This window comes from Leucoraja erinacea, chromosome 3 (genome assembly GCF_028641065.1).
Source record: "Leucoraja erinacea ecotype New England chromosome 3, Leri_hhj_1, whole genome shotgun sequence".
In the NCBI taxonomy this organism is placed as follows: Eukaryota; Metazoa; Chordata; class Chondrichthyes; order Rajiformes; family Rajidae; genus Leucoraja; species Leucoraja erinaceus.
The window spans coordinates 94007609-94034411 of NC_073379.1; the positions used below are offsets into that span (position 1 = coordinate 94007609).

The 26803-nt window shown below is 40.5% G+C and overlaps 1 protein-coding gene across 1 annotated transcript in view; it reads right to left on the reverse strand.

Moving 5' to 3' along the window:
- Nucleotides 1-371: 371 nt before the first annotated feature.
- man2a1 (mannosidase, alpha, class 2A, member 1) overlaps nt 372-26803 on the reverse strand; it is a 96907-nt gene continuing 70475 nt past the window's right edge. Inside the window, 6 exon segments of the mRNA XM_055633217.1 lie at nt 372-2159; nt 2447-2497; nt 2499-2558; nt 3374-3568; nt 12171-12304; nt 18824-18965. Coding sequence (XP_055489192.1) covers nt 2007-2159; nt 2447-2497; nt 2499-2558; nt 3374-3568; nt 12171-12304; nt 18824-18965 — 735 coding nt within the window. The 3' untranslated portion in view covers nt 372-2006.

Below are 26803 nucleotides of genomic sequence, written 5' to 3' on the forward strand. Positions count from 1 at the left end.
AATTGCTATTCATAATTGAACAATAATAAAATATTAAATGAAGAGATGCATTTATTTAATACATTTTTAAATATATAATCACATTAAAGTACAATTTTGGCCAAATACAAGTCATGGCTGCCTCATGCATAACCTGTATATATGTGGGTACAGACTTGCTTTGGGAAGGGGGTTATGGAAAAATTACAATGCAACTAGTGGATGGATTGCCATCAGTCACTGATTTGCGAATTCTGACAATACGCAGAATTTTGATACGTCAGTGTACTGGAAATTAGTATAAAGCCCTAATAAATGCATTGTTTTCTTAATATGGCACTTCAATAAAAACACTGATTTACACAAACAAGATTTTTTGTTTAGTATTAGTATAAAACACATTTTACTGATACCATACTGACATTAGCAGGTGTTGGCAAAAAGTAGTCACAGCAACATACAAATGTAAATATATTACACCACCATTTGGAGCAGAAAGGATCATGTTGGTTTGCACGGTGCAAATAATACGTGATAGGTTTATGTGATTAATGGATAAATAATTTGAATGCACATTAATGGCAATGTAATTTGACAATATATCAAAATGGAATGCCTCCAACAAAACCACACAATTAAAACTTAGCAGATCTTTTAAGTTAAATTCCGTGTTCAATGTTCCTATACATCCTTCACTATACTGAGAATATGATATTAATCAATAGCATTTTTTAAATATCCTATTTTGTTAAATGACTACATTCAAAATGTCATTGAATAATGGAATATAAAAAAATGTAAAAATTCATCATGCATTTATTGACGCAAAGATTAATTAATTATTATTTTAAAGTTTTGTTTCCCCTATTAAGTGAGATGAGCTTTTAAATCTTAGTTTGGTTACATAAGTATACTGAAGATCCAAACATGATTAATTGAGGAACCACAAAACTGATCCCTGGAATTACAAGACTGACTGTGAGACCATATATTCTGAAACTAATTATTTTCTTTCTTGAAGACTTGAGAGGACAGTTTACAGTAGTATTAAGATATTAAATGATAAAGGAAAGGATATATATTCAAATAAGTAAAAGCATGACATTTGCATTTTTAGTGAATCAAATGTCCTTATAGTTGATCTATTCATGAAATTCTAACATTAAGATATAAAAGTTTTTAAGATTGGATTATAAAACAGAGACAAGGTGAAAAGTACAGCAAAGTGTGGTCAGTTGCGTAAGGCACAGAGGCAACTTTTGAATAGAAAAACAGCTGTTCTGATATATTAATAGCAGAAAACATATATTTTACATATTTTATTAACTGTTGGTATAGACGCTTAATGTCATCAGAACTGACTGTTGAAACATTGCACTGATCCCATTTAGTCAAGTAATGAGACAGTAATCTGCAGAGTTCAATCATTCTGCACCTCAAAATGTAGTCCAGTGTTTAATCTAAAATTTTTGTTTCATTTAAAATGTTATCTTTGCCTTATTTCTTGCTTCATAAATCGTAACATTTCAACATTTATTTCACTCATAAAGAGTACATTTTCACAAGAAAATAATATCTTGTGTAGATATATCATTAAAGTTTAGGTTGCACCTGTATCTTAATGTTACAGACCAGATGCTAAATGCAATAACTAAACTGTACTTAATAATGTCAAGCTTAATGGAGTAAATTTTATACTACCTGCAAATGCTTTCTGGGTTCTTTAACTCATTGAAATGCTGACAATATTTTATTGAGTTATGCATGAAACAGACAATTAAACTACTGTAAGAAGCAGTTTTTTTGGTCCCAGTTCCTTTCTTATGTTGCATGATTTTTCACCTTTTATAATTTCATAATATTTCCACATAATTAAATTAAATTTATTTTATCATTGGCCTTTGTTGGATCAGTAGAATTGACATAATTTACATAATCTTTAATGTGCTTAGTGTTATTGCATTTCAACAATGTGCGCAGCATGTTCTTCAATACAGCTCGTTCCGCAATCAGAGCTATTGACAGCATCATCTTAATTGAATTCTGAATGTTCTTATCTCCATTGGATTCACTTCTATTTCGGTACTATTATTTGGATCTTGTATTACGTGCATCAAAGTCAAAGTTGACGGGGTAAAATGTTGAATTTTTAATTCTCGAAAGAGTTTCTGCACAGGGATCTGCAAAAAATATTTTCATTTCATTGTTTGAATAGAAGTAGAAGTTAATATTATCGTAATTTTTTAACACAGAAACAGGAATTAATAATACAATAACATAAAAACATAAAATAATTTTTGATATTTACATATGACTCTTCAATCATTGGAGGAATAATTTAAAAAAACATTTGTATATGCATGTTAAATGCAATAAAGGACATAACCTTTCTAAATCTAAAATTCTAACCAGCATAACTTCCTACCCAAAGAGTACAAAGCCAGATGTTCAAAACAGAATTACCTACCTTGCCTTGTGTAGTAGAACAAAAAAGTCCAGTGTTTTTGTTTAAAAAATCTACAATCAAACCCCTTTCTGTGGATGATCAGGGCTACTTCATCTGATGGATTCCATTCATCCTGTAATGACAAGCCAATTTTTCAAAGGTCCAATTTATCCACTTTTTATAAGATACAATCAATAGAGAGTATTTTATATCCAGTAAAAACGGCAAATAAAGGAAGCAGGATTTATTTTTCTACATCAGGAAACGGAAAGCTTTTGAGAAAATGCTGGAATCCATTGCTAAGAAGGTAATAACAGGGCATTTTGAAAAGTTTAACACAAATAGGCAGAATCAACCTTGATACATGACTGGAAAAAAAATAATCAACACATTTCTTAAGTTTTTCAAGGATGCACGAAACAGGAGAGATAAACTGGAGCCGGTGGATGGAGTTGGTCTACATTCACAAATGCCAATGATTCTATACCACATTAAAGGTGATTTAGTATGGCTAGAAGGATGATTAATAGACAGAAAATAAAGGACAGTACCAAATGGGTTAGCTAAGTAATTATGGAGATGCCTCAGGTTAGTTATCTATGCTCAATATTACTGCTTAGATGAAAAGATGAAGTGCCTTGACTCAGTAGAAGAGCCCGATCGCAAAACATCATCTATCCCTTTCCCTCCACAGATTCTGCCTAGACTGCTGAGCAATTTGTTTTTGATCTGGTACAATAGCTCTACTTCTTTAAATCACAAGTCTGAGTTAGAATGAATCAAGACTTACTAACAATATTCCCTACTTTTAGGTCTGAACATCTTCTGAACACCAGAAACAACCAAATTTGCACCCCAACAGCCAGACTGAATGGACTTGAGCAAAACTTACCACAGAAACTCAAAATTCATCAGTTTTTGGAATTACATGTAAAATATAGGCCTTACCTTTCCCTCTATTGTTCTAAGGTTAAGTATTTGCATATCACATGGCATAGATGATGAAAGAGGACTGAATACATTCAAGAGTGGAGGAATTTCATCAACATTTAGGTTCACAACCATTGGAATGACTGGCTGATTCAGATAAGATGATGTTTTGTGGCTCAACAAAGATGGATAACTCATTGCCTTCACTTCATCCTGGTAAAAAATAGAAATGCACAAATCAAAAAAATGTATCTCAGTATCAACAAGTAGTAAAAGAAAAACCAATGCAATTAAAAATAAGAAAGGAATAATTGCCTGTGATTTTAAGGAGAGTTATTTAAGGGGAGATTAATAGAATACCCAGAGAGATTGTACACAGATCTAGAATGCTAATTACTTGCTAATTACTCTATTTTGCGGAGGATTCAACTTATCACATGTACCAAGGTACAGTGAAAAGCTCTATTTTAAAGCGTATTTTTGTGTGCTGTCCAAACAGATTAGATATACCACATATAGATACAGTTTAAAATCATGAACAAAAGGGGGAGATATTGAGTGTAAAATATAGCTCTCAGCATTGTGACGCATCAGTTCCTCAGATACATTCCAATGGACGCAATGGGGTAGAAGCTGTTACTCTAGCTTGTGGAAGGACAATTCAAAAGCCAAAAATTGAGGTGAAAGAACTGTTCCCCAGTCTAGTGGTGCACACTTTCAAACCTCTGTAACCTTCAGCCGGACGGGAGTAGGGAGAAAAAGGCATATTCAGGGTGGGATAAGTTTGAATTATATTAGCTGCTTTTCCGAGGCTGCATAAAGTATGGATGGAGTCAATGGTGGGAAGTGTGGTCTATGTGATAGACTGGGCTGTTCACAACATTCTGGAATTTCTTCTGGTTTTGGGCAGAGCCAAGGAAGCTTTCACCCATTTCCACATCATTGATGCTGATTGGGGCATGTACTCCACCATGCATAGTTTTCAGCTAGTTGATCTGTTCTGAATGTATTCCATTCCCATCCCATGTACTCCACCAGGAATAGATTGGGTAAATACACAGTCTTTTGCTCAGAATAGGGGAACTGAGAACCAGAGGATATAGATTTAAGGTGAGGGGTGGAAGATTTAATAGGTACCCAAGGGATACATTTTTTAACACAAAGGGTGGTGGGTATGTGGAACGAGCTGCTGGAGGAGGTAGGTACTATCTAAACATTTAAGATACATTTGGACAGGTGCATGGATAGAATAGCTGTAGAGGGATATAGGTCAAGTGCAGACAGGGAAGACTAGTGTGGATGGGGCATGTTGATCAGCTTGGACAAGGTTGGGCCTGTTTCCACGCTGCATAACTATGCTTCCTGAAGTCAGTAACTAGCTCGTTCATCTTGTGTGCACTGAGGGAGAAACACTGCGTCACTAAGTTCTCCTGTACTCAGTCTTGTCATTGTTTGTGAATCGGCCACCATAGTGGTGTCATCTACAAGTTTGTAGCTTGAGTTAAAGTTAAATTTGGCCATACAGTCATGAGTGTAAAGGGAATATAATAGGCGGCTGAGAATGAATCCTTGCAGGGCACCAGTGTTGCGAGTTATTGCGGAAGAGGTGTTGTCACCACTTCTCACCAAGGGAGGTCTGTGGGTCAGAAAGTCACGAAGGGGGAGCTGATTTCAAAATTATAGAGTTTGGAGATGAGCTTGGATGGGATTATGAAGTGAATCCATTCTGTATCTATGATCGTCGCACCACTACTGATCCACCTGGTCTAAGACTGAAGAACACTGGCTCCAAAGTGTCAGAAGATGAAAAAACAACTTGGGAGAAAAGTCTGTTTGATCCCCGTGTTCAATAATTTATTTGTTGCAGCTTGCCCTTGACAGTATTAATCAGAGCAACAGTTCTACAGTTCTTGAAGAGTAAATTAATCAGAGCAACAGTTCTACAGTTCTTGAAGAGTAAATTACTTGCTTTCACAATTTATCTATTGCAGCTTGTCCTTTCATTTCACTGCACATCTCGTATGTGTATGTGACAAATAAACTTGACTTGACAGTATTAATCAGAGCAACATTTCGACAGTTCTTGAAGAGTAAATTACTTGCTTTCACTACATGCCCTCTACACATCACGCAGTGTTAGCAACTTATCGAATGGAATAAATTCAGAACAGATCAACAAGCTGAAAACTACACAATCACGCAGAATTCTAGGCCACCGGACGGCGAAAGTGAGATAGAGACACCATGAATACGCCCATTCTTAATAACGGTAGAGACCATCTTGCAAGTACAAAGGGAGCAGAGGTGTTTTAAACCATTTTCAACCAAATGTGACGAATGGGTGGTTCTTCCATGGTCTCTGTCAGCCAGTCCTTAGGCAATTCAATTCATTCTCAATAAAATACAGAAAGGGCTGAGGCTACTAGTTATAACAAAGGGATTTAAAAAATATATGGATTCACTTTTAATAACGTTATGTCACTGATGAGACAGGCATTTATTCCAGGCAAGCCCAGGTATTGTCTGTAATGTCAGGCAGAAGATCCTTCCCATTTTATTTTGCATTAATTTATGGAATGTACACCCTCCATAAATCAACATTTATTACTTATTTCCAATTGCCAAGATGAAGATCGTGGTGAATCGCCTTTAACCGCAGCACTCCTTCTGGTGAAATTACTCGCCCAATGTTGTTGTGCATGTCTGGGGTTAGAACCAATACTGACAGTCAATGTAATTTTAAGTCTGGATGGTGTAAAATGTCAAGGGATACTGCAGGTGGCAGTGCTCTCCTGTGTCTGCTGCTATTGTCCTTTTTGAGATGGTGGGCTTTGGAGAAGCTTTTGGAGTAGAATCTGTGAGTGACTGACTTTTCTATGTTCCCCATCAACATCCCACTTGTGGAGAAGAATTCTGCATCAGAACCAGACCCCACCCTAGACAAGTTATTCCAGTGGTGGTGGAGACAGGTATTCTCACATTTAGGAAGCAATTAGACATGCACTGAAAATGCCATGGCATAGAGTGCCACAGTCTAAGATCTGGAAAATTAGATTAGTATACGGTAATTATATTCTTGATGGCTGGCATACACACAATGGCCAGACAGCCTGTTTCCTTGCACTTTAAACTCTTACCATCCACCTGAAAATAAAGAACATTTCTCAGGTACATTCATTCACAAAATTCAGAACAAATTAAATCCAGATAACTACTATCCAATCGATCAATTACAATCGGTCAATTATCATTGATGCATTGAAAGGTGTATGTGACAAGCAGCACCTGCTCTCGATTAACTGGCCCACAGGCTCAGTTTGGATTCCAAGTCATTCCAGTCTTGGCTAACAGGGAAAAAGAACTAATAGGGAGCAATACTATACTCACCACAGAAGTACTTGGCAAGCGTTATCTCAAATATGCAGAATTTAACAATTACTGTTGCAGCAGCTTTACTATCAATATCCTGGGAAATGTTTTCACATTAAACAGACTCTCCTTTGACTCCATTCACTTTCTCCAGAAAAGAAATGTTGCTTTGGAAGCCAGGTTCATTGTTTGCTAGGATTTGTGGGATGTTCTTCAGCTCAAACCTAGTCAGGGTCACAACTTCAAATATTTTGCTTATCCATAATTTTTTATATTGATGTCATTTTGGATTTGCATTCAAAACTAGAAAATGCCATAAATTTTTCTGAAAATCTCCACTCACATCTCAACTTTACAGAATCCAACTCCAACTGTTCCTTCCCCTTTGTTGATTTTCATCCATATATGCATATATGCAGATAAATGTGAGGTTATCCACTTTGGTAGCAAAAACAAGAAAGACGATTATTATCTAAATGGTGTCAAGTTGGGAAAAGGGGAAGTACAAGGGGATCTGGGGGTCCTTGTTCATCAGTCAATGAAAGTAAGCATGCAGGTACAGCAGGCAGTGAAGAAAACAAATGGCATGTTGGCCTTCATAACAAGAGGAGTTGAGTACAGGAGCAGAGGTCCTTCTGCAGTTGTATAGGGCCCTAGTGAGACCACACCTGGAGTATCGTGTGCAGTTTTGGTCTCTAAATTTGAGGAAGGACATTCTTGCTATTGAGGGAGTGCAGCGTAGGTTCACAAGGTTAATTCCCGGGATGGCAGGATATGCTGAGAGAATGGAGCGGCTGGGCTTGTATACTCTGGAATTTAGAAGGATAAGAGGGGATCTTATTGAAACATATAAGATTATTAAGGGTTTGGATGCACCAGAGGCAGGAAACATGTTTCTGATGTTGAGGGAGTCCAGAACCAGGGGCCACAGTTTAAGAATAAGGGGTAAGCCATTTAGAACAGAGATGAGGAAACATTTTTTCACACAGCGAGTTGTGAGTGTGGAATTCTCTGCCTCAGAGGGTGGTGGACGACGGTTCTCTGGATACTTTCAAGAGAGAGCTGGATAGGGCTCTTGAAGATAGCGGAGTCAGGGGATATGGGGAGAAGGCAGGAACGGGGTACTGATTGTGGATGATCAGCCATGATCACATTGAATGGTAGTGCTGGTTTGAAGGGCCGAATGGCATACTCCTGCACCTATTGTCTATATCCAAGGATATCCAATAGTAGGCTGCTGTCTCCCACAGCCACCTTCAACATTGGGCCTCTTGTCCTTTTTGCTGAAATATTACATTTTCCAGTTTCTCTGATGGTTATACCTGTTCTGACGCTGCTGCTTTCCATTCTAGTGCTTTTCAGGTGTTTTTATTTCTCAAGTGAGGGCTTTACCATACAGTAAGAAAGCCTTTGATCATCAGTTCCAATTCGCACACTTCTGTTCTCATCTCTCCTCCTCCCTCTGCCGATGGTAGGGTTTCCCTTGTCCTTCTGTTCTGCTGCCTCAACAACTGATGGATCATGTTCTATAAATATTGATTGTTTCAGCTTAATGGTACACATCTTTCTCTCTCCACTCTTTTCAACATTCCATCTGTTCAATTTGCAGACTGTGTTTCAGTTTCTATCTTCCAGCTGGTCTTCATCTTCGATGTACAATGATTACATAATGGAGATTTCTAGATTTTATTGCAGATTTTCACAATACACAATATGTTTCTGTAATAATATCAGACGAGGATTGTGTTTCTCCCAATTTAATCTCCTTCAGTTTTCCATTTATCTCGTTGGCCTGTACAATTGTTTCTTTTGTCAATACACCTCCACTGACTTCTAACCCATTGAAGAATTCCTATTCCGCCCTTTGTCTGTTGCACCTTAAAACATGGGTGATGCTACCTGAGATTCAGGGACCTCACACAATCTGCAATATAAACACTTGGACTAAAAGAGTGGGCCGGAGACTGGATATTCTGAAGAAATGGCTAACTTTCGGACTGCCTTCGGATTTTCCACATTTTCCAGGCATTAGTCAGGAGCATTATGAACCTCTCCTCATTTACACCTCCTACACCATCCAGGACAAAGATACCCACTTGATTGAGACTCCATTCACTTCCTGCACTATTGGGACACAATAGCGGCAACACATATACTCTCCAAAATCCACTGCAGCAACTCACCAAGGCTTCTTCCATATTACCTCCTAAATCCACAGCTTGTGACACTTAATGAAAAAGTGCAAGAGACTCGTAGGAATGTTACTCCCTGTAAGTTTATCTTCAAGGCAAGCTTGCCCGAGTTGAAGATAGATTTTAATTGCCTTACTATCTCACAGTATCCGATTCACAACTGATAATTGATATTAGTTGGAAGAAAATCGGGCTAGGGCTCATGACAGAATAATAATAACAATAGTGTTCAATGGATTGCCATCGAGAAATTCAGTAGCATACAAGGCACAGACCATTGTGAACTACTGAACAGGCCTTGCACAATCCAGGGTCTTGCCTTTGCAGGTTTGCGCAGAGTGAATGATCGAAATGGAGTAAAACAGGACTGGATCCTGAGCCAGGATGAGCTTGAGATATCAGGGTGATGGAAGTGCCATTGCCAATCCCTTGACAGTGGATTGGAGTCTGGATTTGTAATAGTGTTGAGGGTTGGGTTGTTGGACAGAAAGAATGAGAAATTATTGCCATTGAGTCAGAATTAGGGAATGGTGCAGATGGAGTTGATAAAGGTGACATGGGTGATGGTGTGGGAGGCTAGAATAGAGAATCAGGGTGAGGGGCTGTTACAACAAATTGTATTCTAGATAATGATCATGTCGAGCTGCAAGCTGGAAGTGCCATGACTGGAAATGGTTAAAGTGGGATTGCAGGCAGTGGATAGCCAGGCACAAATTTGCAGGAGACCAAACCAGTGCAAATAACACTGAAACACGTCTGAAGGGCCTGTCCCACTTGGACGACCTAATCCACGAGTATAGAAGACCCTAGACGAGTTGAAAGAAATGTCACGGTCATGTTGACTCGCCGAAGAAAAAGACCTCCTACAACTATGTCTACGACCTACTACAATCCCCCTCAACCTCAGTCTTCCACACCTAAGACCAACTACGACTATCTACGAGTGGAAAATGATCACATGATAAAATGGTGTCATGTTTGCATTTTTTTTCTCGGTCCAGTTACTGACCTACGACTACCTAAGACCACCATCACAACCTACCTACGAGTAAAAAGTATCCATTTTTTCCATGCCGCCCTTTTTTTTACTTGTGGACATTTTTTATCAGACTGGAAAAAACGGCGCAACCTACTTGAGGCCACAAGTACGCGGAGACCACTCACGAGCATGAGGAAGAGTTACGAAGACCTCCTACGACCTCGTGGCGACCATGCTGCGAGTGCAAGTCAAGGGCATACTCAGCAGAGGTCGCCAATAAGGTCGTGAAAGTGGGACAGGGGCTTGACTATCATGGTGAAAGAGTGGATGTGTGCAAGGAGAAAAATTGACTATCGTTTGATGTCTCAAAATTTGTCTGGCTTCTTCTGTGCACTAGCATTCAAAACATATGGGGGATGTGAAAGAAATTAACAGACTTTGCAACATGCATGTATCTTATTTTTCCATTATGTTGTTATTTTACATTGAAACTGATTCACAGTGTGACACTGAAATTCAATTTCACTTTCCTCTGTTCTCCTCTCCTAAATTTAATAAACCAAACTCACCACTTCTAACTATTTTTCTAAATTGCCTCACCCTGTGGGGGCTCCTATTTTTGTGCAAAACCATTTCTAGGAAGTTTATTCTTCTATACCTTCAGTAACCCATTGTTGGAAATACCTAACAGCTCATTTTGAGTTTATTTCCTCAATGTACCATTATTTTACACTACGGTTCAGTCAAAAATATGAACAAAAAAATTTACATTCAACATTTCACAATGCTGAAATGTTTTAAAAAGTATTTAAAACAAATAAATTTGGAGACACAAGAGACTGCAGATACAGGAATTTTGAATAAAATACAAACTGGGGAGGGTAAACAGGAGACATTATTTCAGGTCATGATTCTTCTTCAATTATGAAGCGCAGGTACAGTTGTAAAGATAATTTGTGCAATGCAAGACCCTGGAAACAGTAGTGAGATATGATGTTGTGGCACTTTTGGTTCTGAGATAAACATTGGTCAGTGCTCTGTAAAAGTTCTTGTGCACTTCTTCAAATAATGAAATTGGGTTTTCTTGCATTCATCTTGGTATGCAATAAGAGCATCAATTAAATACTTTAACCAAAATATAACTCTTGCCAATGCAGCACTCCCTTAATACTTTAAGTAGGTGGAATTATTTGCTCATGTCTTTGGAGTGGGATGTGAACCCGTTATCTTGTGACAAGCGTACTATAATTCAGAAATTAAAAATTACGCGTCAAAATTTCCTGTTGTGAACTTGTGATAGAGTGGAGTGGAACTGCGCTCTACCTGCTTTCAGTTGACCTCATTATTAGCTATTCTGACGACAGACAAAGGCCTATTCATGATACCTTGAATTACTAAGATCATATAGTTGATGCAAAGAATTATAGATCTAGTGTGAAGATATAATTCTGATACGAAATATCATTTAAAGTCTGAGGAAGGGTTGCTGATCCAAAACGTTGACTAGCTTCTCTTTCCAAAGTTGAGGAATAGATCGGATAGAGTCTCATGCCCAGAGTTGGGGAAACTAGGACCAGAAGACACAGGTTAAAGGTGAAGGGGAAAGGATTTAATACGAATCTGAAGGGTAACATTTTTCACACAAAGGGTGGTGGGTGTATGGAACAAGCATCCAGAGGATGTAGTTGAGGCTGGGGCAATCCCAACGTTTGAGAAACAGTTAAAGACAACTACATGGATAGGACAGATATGGACCGAGCGCAGGCAGATGGGCCTAGTGTAGCTGGGAAGTGTTAGCCGGTGTGGGCAAGTTGGGCTGAAGGGTTTGTTTCCACACTGTATCACTATGACTCTAAGATGCTGCCTCACTGGCCAAGTTCTTCCAACATTTCTGTATTTGTTGCAGATTCCAGCTTCTCAACTTTCTATTTAAAGATTTTCTATTTAAAGACTGGCTGGGGTCCTCTGTGTGTGCTACAGTATCCGGAAGACAATCAAAATGTTTTCCACTTATTATGACCTTCGCAACATTGGGCTCAGGTGGCTCACAACCATCACTAACCCCAACATTGATTAGGTCATAAATAAGAACTTTGACTATAATTCTTTACGCATAAAAAATTATTAAAAACAAACAAAAAGTCATGTTTCATTACATTCTCTCTCTATTTAAGTTTCTTTCTAAGTTTCAATAACACAATGTTTTCGTGTGATGTGCATCATTTAAAACCATACTTCAGGAAAAATAATACTGCTGCTGCATTTCTAACCTTACCAGATTTACTCCCATTCTTTTTTCCAATAAAACTCTGAATAAATTGGCTGTGACTTTATTATCCTTAAGACCTTGACCTAGGCCTCGATTATCATCTTGCATCAGTCTGCGATCCATTATGACTTCCAGCTCACCTATTAAAGTAAAATTTTTGTTTTAACATTCAGGAATATTATTATTTGGCAGGATTACTTTAAATGAAACACAGATTAGGTATATTTTGCATATTTTTAATGAATCATATGTATAGGATTCTTGCAAACAAACAGACCAATAAATAAATCCATGGCCAGTGAGGCCCACCGTAAATTGGAGGAGCAGCACCTCATATTTTGCTTGTGTATATGAACATTGACTTCTTCAATTTCTTGCTTTCTCCCTCTTTTCCCTCCCCTTCCCAGCTCTCCCACAGCCCTCTGTCTCCGCCTCTTCCTTACTTCTTCCCGCCCCACCACCCCCACATCAGTCTGAAGAAGGGTCTCGACCCGAAACGTCACCTATTTATTCGCTCCATAGATATTGCCTCACCCGCTGAGTTTCTCCAGCATTTTTATCTACCTTCGATTTTTCCAGCATCTGCAGTTCCTTCTTAAATAACTAAATCCACTGTACTTTTCAAAGCGGATTATTTATATCTGTAAGTAACTCTGCTTATTTCCAACATTTTCCACCAGTCTGCAAATTGATAGCAAATGTGACCACAACTTTCAGTTCAGGACACCATGATGCAAGCTGAGCAAATAAGGTTCACTAAGTAGCAAAGTGCAATTTTGGACTTGATTTTCCTTTTCAGCTAATTGAATTGAATTGAATTGAATTGAATTGAATTGAATTGAATCCTTTATTTGTCATTCAGACCTTTCGGTCTGAACGAAATGTCGTTGCCTGCAGCCATACATGTAATAATAAACAACACACAATAAACACAAATTAACATCCACCACAGTGAGTTCACCAAGCACCTCCTCACTGTGATGGAGGCAAAAGTCTTAGGGTTACAGTCTCTTCCCTCCTCTTCTCCCTCTGCGCTGAGGCGATACCCCACCGGGCGATGGTAAGTCAGTCCCGCGGTTCAAGCTCCGCGGCCCGGGGTGGTCGAAGCTGCCGCCCTCCAGTCCAGCGGATGCAGCTGTTGCCACGGGAGCTCCGGAAAACAGGCATCAGCCTGTGACCTGCGAGCTCCCGACGATGTCGTCCACTGGCCCGCGGCCGAGCCCCGGATTCAGGTCGCCGCCGCCAGAACGCCGCCTCAGCCACCGGAGCACCGTCTCCGCTCCGCACCGGGCCATCCACATGGGAGCGTCTCAGCCCCGCACCGGGCCACCCACGCGGGAACGCCTTCCAGCCGGGAGCCGGGCCGGCCACACGGGAGCGCCTTCCAGCTGGGAGCCAGGCCGCCCACACATGAATGTCTCAGCCCCGTGCCATCAACCCTCACTGGAGCGCCAAGTCGTGTCGCTGCCCGAACGCCGACCTCGCGTTGGTCCTGGCTGGCTCTATATCCGGAGCCTCGAGGTCGGTCGCAGGTTGGAGGCCGCCAGCTCCGCCATTAGGCCTCAGCTCAGACGGGGGAAGAGAAGGGGGATACGACAAGAAAGTCGCATTCCCCCGAAGGGAGAGACAGAAAGCCCTGTTTCAGCCCCCCCCCCCACACATAACACAACCTAATACCAAAAGTTTAACTGAACAAGACAAAACAAAAACACAAAAAAAGTAAAAACAGACAGACTGCAGGCGAGCCACAGCCGTTTCACAGCGCTGCCAGAAAATTCGAATGTATACAAAGCAGTAGCAACTGACCACAGGCGTGGAAGAGGGTTTATGGCTGCTTTAAGTAAATATCTACTCTGTACATAGTGTGGGCTTTATGCATGTAATTATGGGAAGAACAAACAACAGAACAAAGTTAACAGGATATTTGAGCTTTAAGCCCACATTGTACAGATCTGTTTTGATGTTGTCTATATTCAAAGGTTCATGGGTATTATTGACAGTAGAGATCAAAGATCCTATAGCTCTGCTATATAGGATCTTTGGTAGAGATTGCCAAACAAAGCTTAATGCCCTTGCTGGGATGTTCCATGCATAGTACTAATGCATGTACCTAGAGTTAATATATTTAATTGGCAACTATAGATGAGTTAAGAGCTTTGAGACAATGCCTGCAGATGCATCAACATTTAGGAATATATCATTTTTCAGTTCTTGTCTGTAAGCTTTATGCCTGCCATTAAGTGCTACAGTGTAGGCTTTATGCCTGCAGCCCAGAGATATGTGAAACTTGTTGGTTAGGGGAGAGAGACATGATTTCTAGTTATTATTTTTCAGACCTGAAACAATAATCGGCTCCATTACCAGTAACCCAACAATACTGAAATTGATGATCAGAGGGCAGCGTAGTGGCACAGCAGTCGAGTTGCTGCCTTACAATGCCAGGGACCAGGGTTTGATCCTGACTACGGGTGCTATGTGTACAGAGTTTGTATGTTCTCCCTATGACCACGTGGGGTTTTTCTGGATGCTCCAGTGTCCTCCCACACTCCAAAGACCCACAGGTTTGTAGGTCAATGTAGATCAGTGGCTCATGTTATGTCATGCTTTTGTAGTTACGCCCACTAGCTTATTAGCGTCACGATCTACTGCACTCTTCAGTATGAAGTTAACTCTCAAGTAAGAGCTTGTAGTTGTTTATTCTAAATAAACAGTGTATAACCTTTCCAAGGTGTGAGATCTTTATTATTACACACTCAAAACCAACATGGTGTCAAAGTTTACGATCTCACCCTCCGATAGATTATATTGTTTTTATCTTAGTTTATTTTTTTAACCACGATTATGACTGCTGCTCTTAGAATGCCAGATATCTTGGTGTTTGATGCTGATCTTGCAGAACGATGGCGTGTGTTCGAGGGAGATTTCTCAATTTACATTGATGCTGCTTATCCGAACGCAGTACCCGCTCTTCGTGTCTCGATTCTCCTTAACTTAGCAGGCACTGAAGCAGCACGACATGCCAGAAGATTTCACTGGTGTGGTGTGGTGTGCTGGTGTGGATGATAATAACGTACAAATTCCAGCAGAGTCCATCCGTGGTCCTGAGTGCCTCCTACGTAAATTCCGACAACTGTGAGTTATAAATTAATGTGAGCATTGAACGACATAAATTTCTCTCAATGTGTCAAAAACAAGGAGAACCAGCCGAGCTCTATGTCAGTGCACTGAAGCATGTTGCTAGTCGTTGTGATTTTAGAGAAATCGAATCTAGTTTGATAAGAGATCGATTAATGCATGGCATATTGAAAGATAAACTACACAATGAATTGTTGCGTGAAGTGGGCCTGACCTTAGAAGCTGTTGAAAACTACTGTCGCATAGCTGAGTTAACCAATGCCCACATTAAAACGCTAACATCTCCTGCTGCTCGTGAAGTCAATGCAGCCAGCGTGTCTAATCAAATTACTACTCGACGGTTTCAGCGGCCAGTTAACAGCCTATGAGGGATTACTAATTGCTTTAATTGCACAGCTTCACACTGCAATTCGTGACCGGTGTCCGGCATTCGGAAAAATCTGCAGGCTCTGTAACAAAAGAAACCATTTCGCAAAATACTGCAAATCGGTTACCAACAGATTTCAAATGAGACAGTCAGTCAGCTTGTTAAATCAGAATGAATATCCTAGCTCCCAGTTCCCACAAACAGATGATGACAGCACAGAGATTAATGTGCATGCTTTGTCTGGTTCAGCGTCCAAGCTCAATCCCAAGGTCAAACTGCTCATTAACTGCAAAACTCTCTATCTTAAGGTGGATTCCGGGGCTCGCTGTATCGCTATCTCTTTGGCTGTCTTCAAACAGCTACAAAACACACAAGCTCTAACTCAGACAACTGCTTCACTTATCTCTTTTAATCTCTTTTCATCCCTATCGGCCATCCATCTCAAACTCAACCCCGAAAAATGCAAATTCAGATTGAATGAGGTAAAATACCTAGGCCATATTTACCAAGGACGGCCTGAAAACTGATCCAGCGAACACCAGTGCCATTAATGAACTCCCAGCACCCATTGACGTGCCCAGCTTGCAGAGCTTCCTTGGCATGGCGAAATATTTGAGCAAATTAATTCCTGATTTCAGCAAATTGTCAGCGCCATAATGCCTTCTCACACACAAAGACACTGCTTGGGCCTGACATGAACAACAACAGACAGCATTTGACAATCCTAAACGGCATATGTCGGCCACCCCTACTATAGCGTATGATCATAGACTGCCTGTTACACATACATGTGACACCTCACAACATGGCCTGGGCGCTGCATGCCTTCAGAATGATGGTCATGGCAATAAACCTGTCGCCTATGCCTCACGCACCATGTCTGACACAGAACAACAATACGCCCAAATTGAAAAGGAATTTCTAGCGGTTGTTTTTGCCTGCAAACTCTTCTACGATGTCATCTTTGGTCGCACAGTTGCAGTTGAAACCGACCACCAACCTCTTATCAGCATTTTCAATAAACCTATTCATAACTCTCCAGCGCGCCTACAACGGATGTTACTACAACTTCAAAAAATATGACATCGTCCTCACCTACAAACGTGGAAAGGATATGCGAGGATATGCGAAGACCTGCGAGGATCTGCCTTCACAGGATGATGACTTTATCGTGATGTCCGTATCCTTCATCCCTTCATCATGGATGGAGGACTTAGTTGCCCACACTGCCACTGACAAGACCCTACAGTCCCTAACCTCTGTCATTAAGCGTGCTGGCCAGACAAGCGCTACAACGTTCCTTTGCCAGCCCGACTTTTCTTCCCTGTTCGGGACAAATTGGTGCTACAAGATGGGATTGTTTTAAAGGGCACAAGTCCGTGGTTCCTGCTTCGTTGCATCACCGGTATTTCGACGCTGTCCATGCAGGACACCCAGGCGCTGAAGCCATTCTTTCACGGGCGAAAAGCATGTTTTACTGGCCTGGCATGGCCGAATACATCAACGGCAATGTGGCAGCTTGTGCTGTGTGCAATAGCATGGCACCTCATCAACAAAAGCAACCACTTCTGCCACATCCTGTACCTGCGCTCCCATGGTCTACAGTGGCAGCTGATTTATTTGAGTGGCACGGCAAGCAGTACCTGGTGCTCGTGGATTCGTATTCAGGGTGGTTCGACATTGATTCTCTCAGCAGCCCCACTTCCAGCGGCGAGATTTCAAAATGATCACGTCATTTTTCAATCCATGGATCTCCAGGCAAGCTGTTGACTGACAATGGCAGCCAGTTAAACAGTCACCAATTCAGAGAGTTTGCCAGACGATGGAATTTTCACCACATCACCAGCAGCCCTAAGTATTCACAGTTTAAGGCTGAACGGGCTGTCCGTAGTGCGAAACGACTCATGGAGCGCTCTCACAGGGCCAAGTTTGACGTATTCCTGGATTTGCTCAACTTACGCAACATTTCCTGTGATCCTGCCTTAGGTTCCCCTGCTCAACGATTATTGTCAAGGCAGACCCGTACCCCGTTGCCCGTCGCAGAACAAACGTCACATGCCTTTCCACCTGAGGATATTCAAACCAGGTTACGACAGAAGCGTGACATTAAAAAAAAATGGTTCGACAAGACGAGCAGGCCTCTGCCACCATTGACCAAAGGACAGGTGGTCCGCTTACAGACTGACAAAGGCTAAGGGTGATTTCTGGTCTAGCTTTGGAGCCACGCCCGTACATTGTTAGAGCCGATGGCGGCACCTACCGACGAAACAGACAACATCTTCTACCTGTGAAGGAGCCAATCCCTCCTCCTTATTATCCAGATCTTACAAGTTCATTTCAATCTGCATCTGGTGACCCTCACATGCTCTTGCCAGCACAACAATCCATGCCTGTGACAGTTCCTCTGTCTGTCCCATCTTCGCCTGTGCCACAGTCTCCTGCTTCGACCCCAGAGGCGTTGGTCCACTCCCCCACGGTGGTGAAATCACCAACTCTGTCCCTCCAAGAGGAATGGAGATGGCCTCTATCGTACATGTGCCGGTCGTGTTAGCAGGCCGGTTGTGAAGTATCCAGACTATGTTTGACTTTACATACGTTTGTCATCTGTTGTGATTTTTGCTTTGCTTAGTTATGGGTATAGTGCTATTGATTCTTTAAGAGGGGGGGATGTAGATCAGTGGCTCATGTTATGCTTTTGTAGTTGCGCCCACTAGCTTATTAGGGTAGCAATCTACTGCACTCTTCAGTATGAAGTTAACTCTCAAGTACGAGCTTGTAGTTGTTTATTCTAAATAAACAGTGTATAACCTGCCAAGGTGTGACGTCTTTACTATTACAAGGACTAAAAACCAACAGTTAATAGGCTTTTGTACAATTGTAAATTGTCTTTCATGTGTAGGGTAATGCTAGTGCATGGGGTGATCGCTAGTCGGTGCTGATTTGATGGGCTGAAGGCCCTATTTCTATGTTATATCTCTAAAGTCGAAAGCAAAGTAAAGTATAGGAGAAAGGTGTGAGGAGAGAGGTGCAAATGGTATCAGCCATCAGGACTGAACGTCCTGATACTATTCTGCAAATATCACTTAGTACTCAGAACATTGATCCAAATCCTTCCTTGTTTGGCTCGAGTTAGAAGAAAAATGTGAATAATACATACCATTCCTCAGACTAGCAACTCCCAATGACTGAGCAGAATGCAGGGTCAAACGAACATCATTGTCTTGTATGTAGGCAGTTGTTGTAAGAGGGTAAAAATTTGCTTGAAGAGGCAGTTTGCTCAAAGTCTGCCTTGGATGCATCTAAGATTGAAAATTGAACATGATCAGTTATTTTTTTTAGTTAATACTTTCTACAAATAATATTTTAAGGATAATTCCTTCATGTTCTGCATGTACAGTCCTGAGTAATTTGAGCTATTAAATCAAATCGAAGTTATTTATTTCAGTGAAATCAAAGGAGTTTTTACAAATTTGAAGTTGCTGGGAACCCAGGAGAAAATGCTCTTTGGGCTGGAGTAAAATGTAGCATGAAAATCATTGTGATTATTTGTTCATTGACCAATTGCTGAGCATGTTCTTCAGGATAGATTAGAGGGTTTCAGCAGCAGGCAGAGGTCGACAGACTTGGATTGTTTTGTCTGGAATGTCGTCGATTGACTTGATAGGAGAATCTAAAATTGTGAGAAGCATAGATAGGGTCGACAGTCAACATCTTTTTCCCAGGGTGGAAATGTCCAACACTAGAGGGGATAGCTATAAGGTGAGAGAGGAAAGTTTAATGGAGATGTGCGGGGCAAGTCTTTTTGTGGTGGAGGCAGATACGATAGTGGCATTTAATAGAATTTTACATAGGCTCATGGATGTGCAGGGAATAGAGAAATGGATCATGCACAGGCAGACACGATCTCTTTAACTTGGCATCATGCACAATATAAACATTGTGGGCCAATGGGCCCTATAATAGCCTCCTATGTCCAACCATCCTGACATGTTAGGATGCTGCAGATATAAATCTGCAGCATCTAGAACCTTCCTTCCATCTTACCATCAGAAATAATACCGACGTTCACCAATGATCAATTCAGAGTTACTTGGATAATTAATGCCCAGATGCAGGAAGACTGGATAACATTCAGGCATGAGATAATAAATGTCTTACAAAATTCTTAAGGGGTTGGACAGGCTAGATGCAGGAAGATTGTCCCGACGTTGGGGAAGTCCAGGACAAGGGGGTCAGAGCTTAAGGATAAGGGGGAAATCCTTTAAAACCGAGATGAGAAGAACTTTTTTCACACAGAGAGTGGTGAATCTCTGGAATTCTCTGCCACAGAGGGTAGTTGAAGCCAGTTCATTGGCTATATTTAAGAGGGAGTTAGATGTGGCCCTTGTGGCTAAAGGGATCAGAGGGTATGGAGAGAAGGCAGGTACGAGATACTGAGTTGGATGATCAGCCATGATCATATTGAATGGTGGTGCAGGCTCGAAGGGCCGAATGGCCTACTCCTGCACCTAATTTCTATGTTTCTATGTGAAGGAAAATTAGATCCACGTAATGCAATGCAACATATCAAGCAGAATATTGTCAATGCAATGACAAAATCCCACAACTTAACTCCTGACTGACCAAAAATTGACAATATTCTGCTTAATATGTTACAAGTAATTATTGAACCTTTTTAAAGTGACTTTTAAAATAATAGGCCGTGTGGAATCTGCAACAACAAAAAAACATTTTCTTTCACAAACAAGATTAATCCAAGGACATAACTTGTTTCCTGTTTTCCTCTCCAGAGCCTTTGCAGTCTGACAGTCTGCAAATTATTTGAAGAGAATAAAACATTTTTCAGCTTCATATGCTCAAGGTTCTTCCATGTAACATTAACCCATGCACAGTTTTTGATCCCCTTATTTAAGAAAAGACTAGTATTGGAAGCAGCTCTGAAAGATTCACTGCTCTGATTCTTGAGACGGTTGTCCTCTGATCAACAGAAAAAGAAATTCAGTTCCATGTTCTTTGGAGTTTATGAAGAGAATGAGGGGTGATCTAATTAACCATATAACCATACAACAATTACAGCACGGAAACAGGCCATCTCGGCCCTACAATTCCGTGCCGAACAAATTTTTTTTCCCCTTAGTCCTACCTGCCTGCACTCATACCATAACCCTCCATTCCCTTCTCATCCATATGCCTATCCAATTTATTTTTAAATGATACCAATGAACCTGCCTCCACCACTTCCACTGGAAGCTCATTCCACACCGCTACCACTCTCTGAGTAAAGAAGTTCCCCCTCATATTACCCCTAAACTTCTGTCCCTTAATTCTGAAGTCATGTCCTCTTGTTTGAATCTTCCCTCTTCCCTATTCTCAAAGGGAAAAGCTTGTCCACATCAACTCTGTCTATCCCTCTCATCATTTTAAAGACATCTATCAAGTCCCCCCTTAACCTTCTGCGCTCCAGAGAATAAAGACCTAACTTATTCAACCTATCTCTGTAACTTAGTTGTTGAAACCCAGGCAACATTCTAGTAAATCTCCTCTGTACTCTCTCTATTTTGTTGACATCCTTCCTATAATTGGGCGACCAAAATTGTACACCATATTCCAGATTTGGTCTCACCAATGCCTTGTACAATTTTAACATTACATCCCAGCTTCTATACTCAATGCTCTGATTTATACAGGCTAGCATACCAAAAGCTTTCTTTACCACCCTATCTATATGAGATTCCACCTTCAGGGAACTATGCACGGTTATACCCAGATCCCTCTGTTCAACTGTATTCTTCAATTCCCTACCATTTACCATGTACGTCCTATTTTGATTTGTCCTGCCAAGGTGTAGCACCTCACACTTATCAGCATTAAACTCCATCTGCCATCTTTCAGCCCATTTTTCCAAATGGCCTAAATCACTCTGTAGACTTTGGAAATCCTCTTCATTATCCACAACACCCCCTATCTTGGTATCATCTGCATACTTACTAATCCAATTTACCACACCTTCATCCAGATCATTGATGTACATGACAAACAACAAAGGACCCAACACAGATCCCTGAGGCACCCCACTAGTCACCTGCCTCCAACCCGATAAACAGCCATCCACCATTACCCTCTGGCTTCTCCCATTCAGCCACTGTTGAATCCATCTTGCTATTCCTGCATTTATACCCAACAGTTGAACCTTCTTAACCAACCTTCCATGAGGAACCTTGTCAAAGGCCTTACTAAAGTCCATATAGACAACATCCACTGCTTTACCCTCGTCAATTTCCCTAGTAACCTCTTCAAAAAATTCAAGAAGATTAGTCAAACATGACCTTCCAGGCACAAATCCATGTTGACTGTTCCTAATCAGACCCTGTTTATCTAGATGCTTATAATTGAAACATTTAAAATCCTAAGGGAGATGGGGGTGGCATGACAGGGATATAATGTTGAGATATTATAAATGATTTTATTATGAATAATAAATCTCTGGAATTTTCTACCCAGAGGGTTGTGAAGGTGAAATAATTGGCAGCATTTAAAAAGAAGGTACCAAGTTTGTGAAAAGTTAGGGAAATAAAGGGCTACTGGGAACTGGCAGTGAACTGGAACTGGAAAAGGAGAAAATTTGCCATAATATTGAAAAGCAGTGTAGTCGTGAGAGACCTACTCTTGCTCTTATTTTCTTCTCTTGTTATGTTTTTACATCCCTATTGCGAAACTCTGGCAAACTGGAATTTAGCCATGTTTGTTGGCCTTCCTGTTACAAATGAGCATATGGCTACTTAGGAATGCCCATTTCAAGAGGAGGGAAGAGACTGCAGACCTAAGACTTTTGCCTCCATCACAGTGATGAGATGCTGGGTGGACTCACTGTGGTGGATGTTAATATGTGTTTATTGTTGTTTTATTGTATTGTATTATATGTATGACTGCTGCAATTTCGTTCAGACTTCGGTCTGAATGACAATAAAAGGCTATCTATCTATCTATCTATCTATCTATAAAGGCAATTTTCTGTCACACATAGAAACATAGAAATTAGGTGCAGGAGTAGGCCATTCGGCCCTTCGAGCCTGCACCGCCATTCAATATGATCATGGCTGATCATCCAACTCAGTATCCCGTACCTGCCTTCTCTCCATACCCCCTGATCCCCTTAGCCACAAGGGCCGCATCTAACTCCCTCTTAAATATAGCCAATGAACTGGCCTCAACCATCCTCTGTGGCAGAGAGTTCCAGAGAGTTCCACAGGGCAGACTCTCTCGACATAGATATGAATACAGTAACCATTTTCCCCCAAATCATTCTGAATGTATAACATTTTTGTAAAGGAATGAAAAAGTCAAAATTGTCTCAGTTTACTATATGTTTTTGCTCTTCTGCAAATGTCATTCCTATCTTTTTGTGTGAATTCAAAAATGCTGAATAATGCAGTACAGAATGTAATAACTTCCTGGTCTGTATTCATTATTCCCTATAATCTGAGTGCTCAATCTTCCATATGTAACTTGGAGAAAAGAAAAAAAATCTAATTGGCTTCCACAGAAATATTGAAGTAAAAATAAAATGACAGTCATGTATGTGATATGTGTATAAAAACAAGAAAATTAGAAAAAAGGAATAATTGAACTAAAGGAATAAAATGAGTACTTTTTGAAGTGTTTTATATTACATTAGTTGCTGTGTTACTTAGTTTTAATAAAATATTTTACAAGGATTTCTGAAATGTGTTGCTCTGCATGTTGGTTGGTTTTACCCTATCCTACCTAAACCATTTCAAGTTAGATGTGAATAGTATGTATCAGGAGGTACAACCTATGAAGCCTTTTTACCCCTTACAATGCGCATCAGGATTGTGACACTTGCCTAAATGATCAAAAACACTCAAGAAACTTAGCACTACATAGAAAAAAGCTGCTCACTTAATGTTGGTGTACTGAGGGATAGCCAAGTCTATCTTTCTTGGCTATCAACCTAACCTTTGGCCTCCAAACGCAGGTAAATTTCCGTGCCTTATTTTTGAGTACAAATAGCGTCTTCATCGCCGGGAAATACGGTACCTTAATAATGTGACTGCTTTGATCAACGATCTGGCAATGTGTACCAACTGAGAACTTGGTGTGAAGCCTGGGGTAAGACTGTGAACTTATGTCGCACTTTCTCTAAAGCCTTAATTAATATCAATCTAAGGATATGTAGCTTAATGATGCGTAATTTGATTTAAGTGGGATCTTATTTAAGTGTTATGGAGACTCCAAAACGCCTTTGGTTTTTTCATATTTTGAATTTGCATAATAAAAAGTTGTCGTTTTATGGCTTTATCCACCAGCATTTTTACATCCTTTTAATCTGTACACTGAAAGAATGTGTTTATCTGCAGCACTGAACGAACTTCGGAAATGTATCAACTCACACTTAATGATGCAAAATTCCATTCACCAGTTTTTTGGCATGTACTCTCCCATTTTATCAACATTTCTTGCAGCTGTCTCTGGTTTTCTTTTGTATTTTTTGAAAAAATCTCCTCACTTTACATAGTAAAGTGCAGTATGGACATGAGTGACTCCAGAGTTGATTCCTATGTAATGCTGGCGTCTACTTCCAACTTTTTAAAAACAAAATTATGCTAAAGAGTTACAGCACCGGTTCCCCCCCTAGTTACAGCAAGGGTCCATTCCTGAGAAATGTTTGTAACCTGAATAGATTACAAGTTGAAGATATGGCTACAAACTGAGTTTCCAGGCAGCAGAAGATGCCAGCAGCCATCATCCCACTGGTCTCCCAAACATTCATTCATATGCATTTGTAACCTGGGAAGGACCTATAATCTGTTTTCTGTCTATTTGTTACCCTCTGCCTCTAGACCTACATTTTAAGACCTCTACTTCCTGAGAAGATTAAGGAGAGTCGGTATGACAAGGAGGACTCTCTCGAACTGCTACAGGTGCACAGTAGAGAACATGCTGACCGGTTGCATCGTGGCTTGGTTCGGCAACTTGAGCGCCCAGGAGCAGAAAAGACTGCAAAAAGTTGTAAACACTGCCCAGCCCGTCATCGGCTCTGACCTCCCTACCATTGAGGGGATCTATCGCAGTCGCTGCCTCAAAAAGACTGCCAGCATCAACAAGGATCCACACCATCCTAGCCACACACTCATCTCCCCGCTGCCTTCAGGTAGAAGATACAGGAGCCTGAAATCTGCAACATCCAGCCACAGCCATCTTCCCCACAGCCATCAGGCTATTAAACTCAACTCAATCAAAACTTTGAATGTTAATAGCCCATTGCATTTTATCTGATTATTTATGTTTATATATATATATAAAATCAATAGTATATGGTCACACTGATCTGTTCTGTATTTATTTATGCCTACTATATTCTGTTGTGCTGAAGCAAAGCAAGAATTTCATTGTCCTATCTGGGACACATGACAATAAACTCTTGAATCTTGAATCTTAAATACACACAGAAAATTGAAAGTACTCAAAGCGTTTGGCATTATCTGAAATGCTTCAAATATATCACCCTTTTATGAAAGCCTGTATACATTAATACAAACTAATTGTAGGTGGAAATCTATTTCCCACATTTCAGCTCTCAAACCTATTTTTCTAGATAGAGCAAAAACATAGTTCCTCTGGTCCTTTACTTCAACCCCACTTCACATTTAATGGATTTTTCTTAGTCATTTCTACCAGCACCAACAAGGTTACATCACCAGTCAAAATTTTCCCTCCCTTTTCAGCATTCAGAAGGATTACATCCCTCATGACTTCCTGGTCTGCTCTTTCATTCCCACATATCCCTCTCGTCATGAGGCACTTCCAATGCAGTGAAGATGCACCAAATGTCTTTCACCTCTTCCTTCCTCATCATAAAGAGACCCACACAGTCTTACCAAGTTAATCAACAATTCACCTACACTTCATCCAATCTAGTGTAACACATACAGTGGTTTTCTCTACAATGGGGATACTAAATGACCATGAGCTACTGGTTGCCTGTCATTTTAATTCCCTATCCCACTGATCTTTCTGTCTCTTGTCTCCTGCACTATTACACAAGGCCCAAGTCGTGCTTCAGGGACAACACCTCATCTTCTGTGTAGGGATGTTGTAGCCTTCAAATTCTCCAACTTAAGATAACTCACTCATTCTTTCTATCCATAATGAACTGGCCGGTTCTGTCTTATCATTTTGGCTCAGATTTTTATTTTTCTATTAGTATCGTTTGGTCTGCTGGGTATGTCCCCCAGCATATTATAACACATTACACACATGAAGCATCATATGCACTTCTAATTTCTACCTTGACTGCTATGTCACTCATTTGATCTATTTCTAGCTATAATATTCCCTTTGTTTTATTTATCAGTCTCTAACTAATCTGCCTGCTGAAAATTAACCTGTTTCTCTCACCTTACCAGTTCTCAGAATGGTGGGTGCTTGGAATAGGCTGTCAGGGAGGTGGTGGAAGCAGACATTTAAGAAGTATTTAAGACAGACATGTGAACAGACAGGAGATGGAGAGATATTGACCATGTGCAGGCAGATGAGATTAGCTTAAATTGTCATCATGTTCAGCACATATATTTAAGGCTGAAAGGTCTGTACATGTGATACTTTCTATAGAATTAGAAATTAGGTCATCATGTTCGGCAGCAGCCTGCACCGCCATTCAATATGATCATGGCTGATCATGTATCCCGTACCTGCCTTCTCTCCATACCCCCTGAAACAAGGTCCACATGTAACATGTGATACACTGTTCTATGTTCCGATGGAGGATATTGGATCTGAAATGTTAAAATGTTAACTCCTATCTTTCCACAGATGCTGCCTGATCTGCTGAATGTTTCCAGCACTTTAAAATTATTTATTGTGTAGTGTCCATTCCTATCATTTAAAAAAAAGTACTACTTTAGGCAGAGATGTAATTTCACTTGTTTTCTGAGAAGAATCATGTAGCAATATGGAAATGAGTACGCTCACTATGCTTGGAGCCTGCTTTGCAAATCAGTCTGTTTGATGTGTATCAAAAATGCTGGATGAGCTCAGTGAATCAAGTTGCATCTTGGAGGTAGATGACACAAGGCGACATTTATGGTCAAGACCCTACATCAGGTTTGAGATGTAT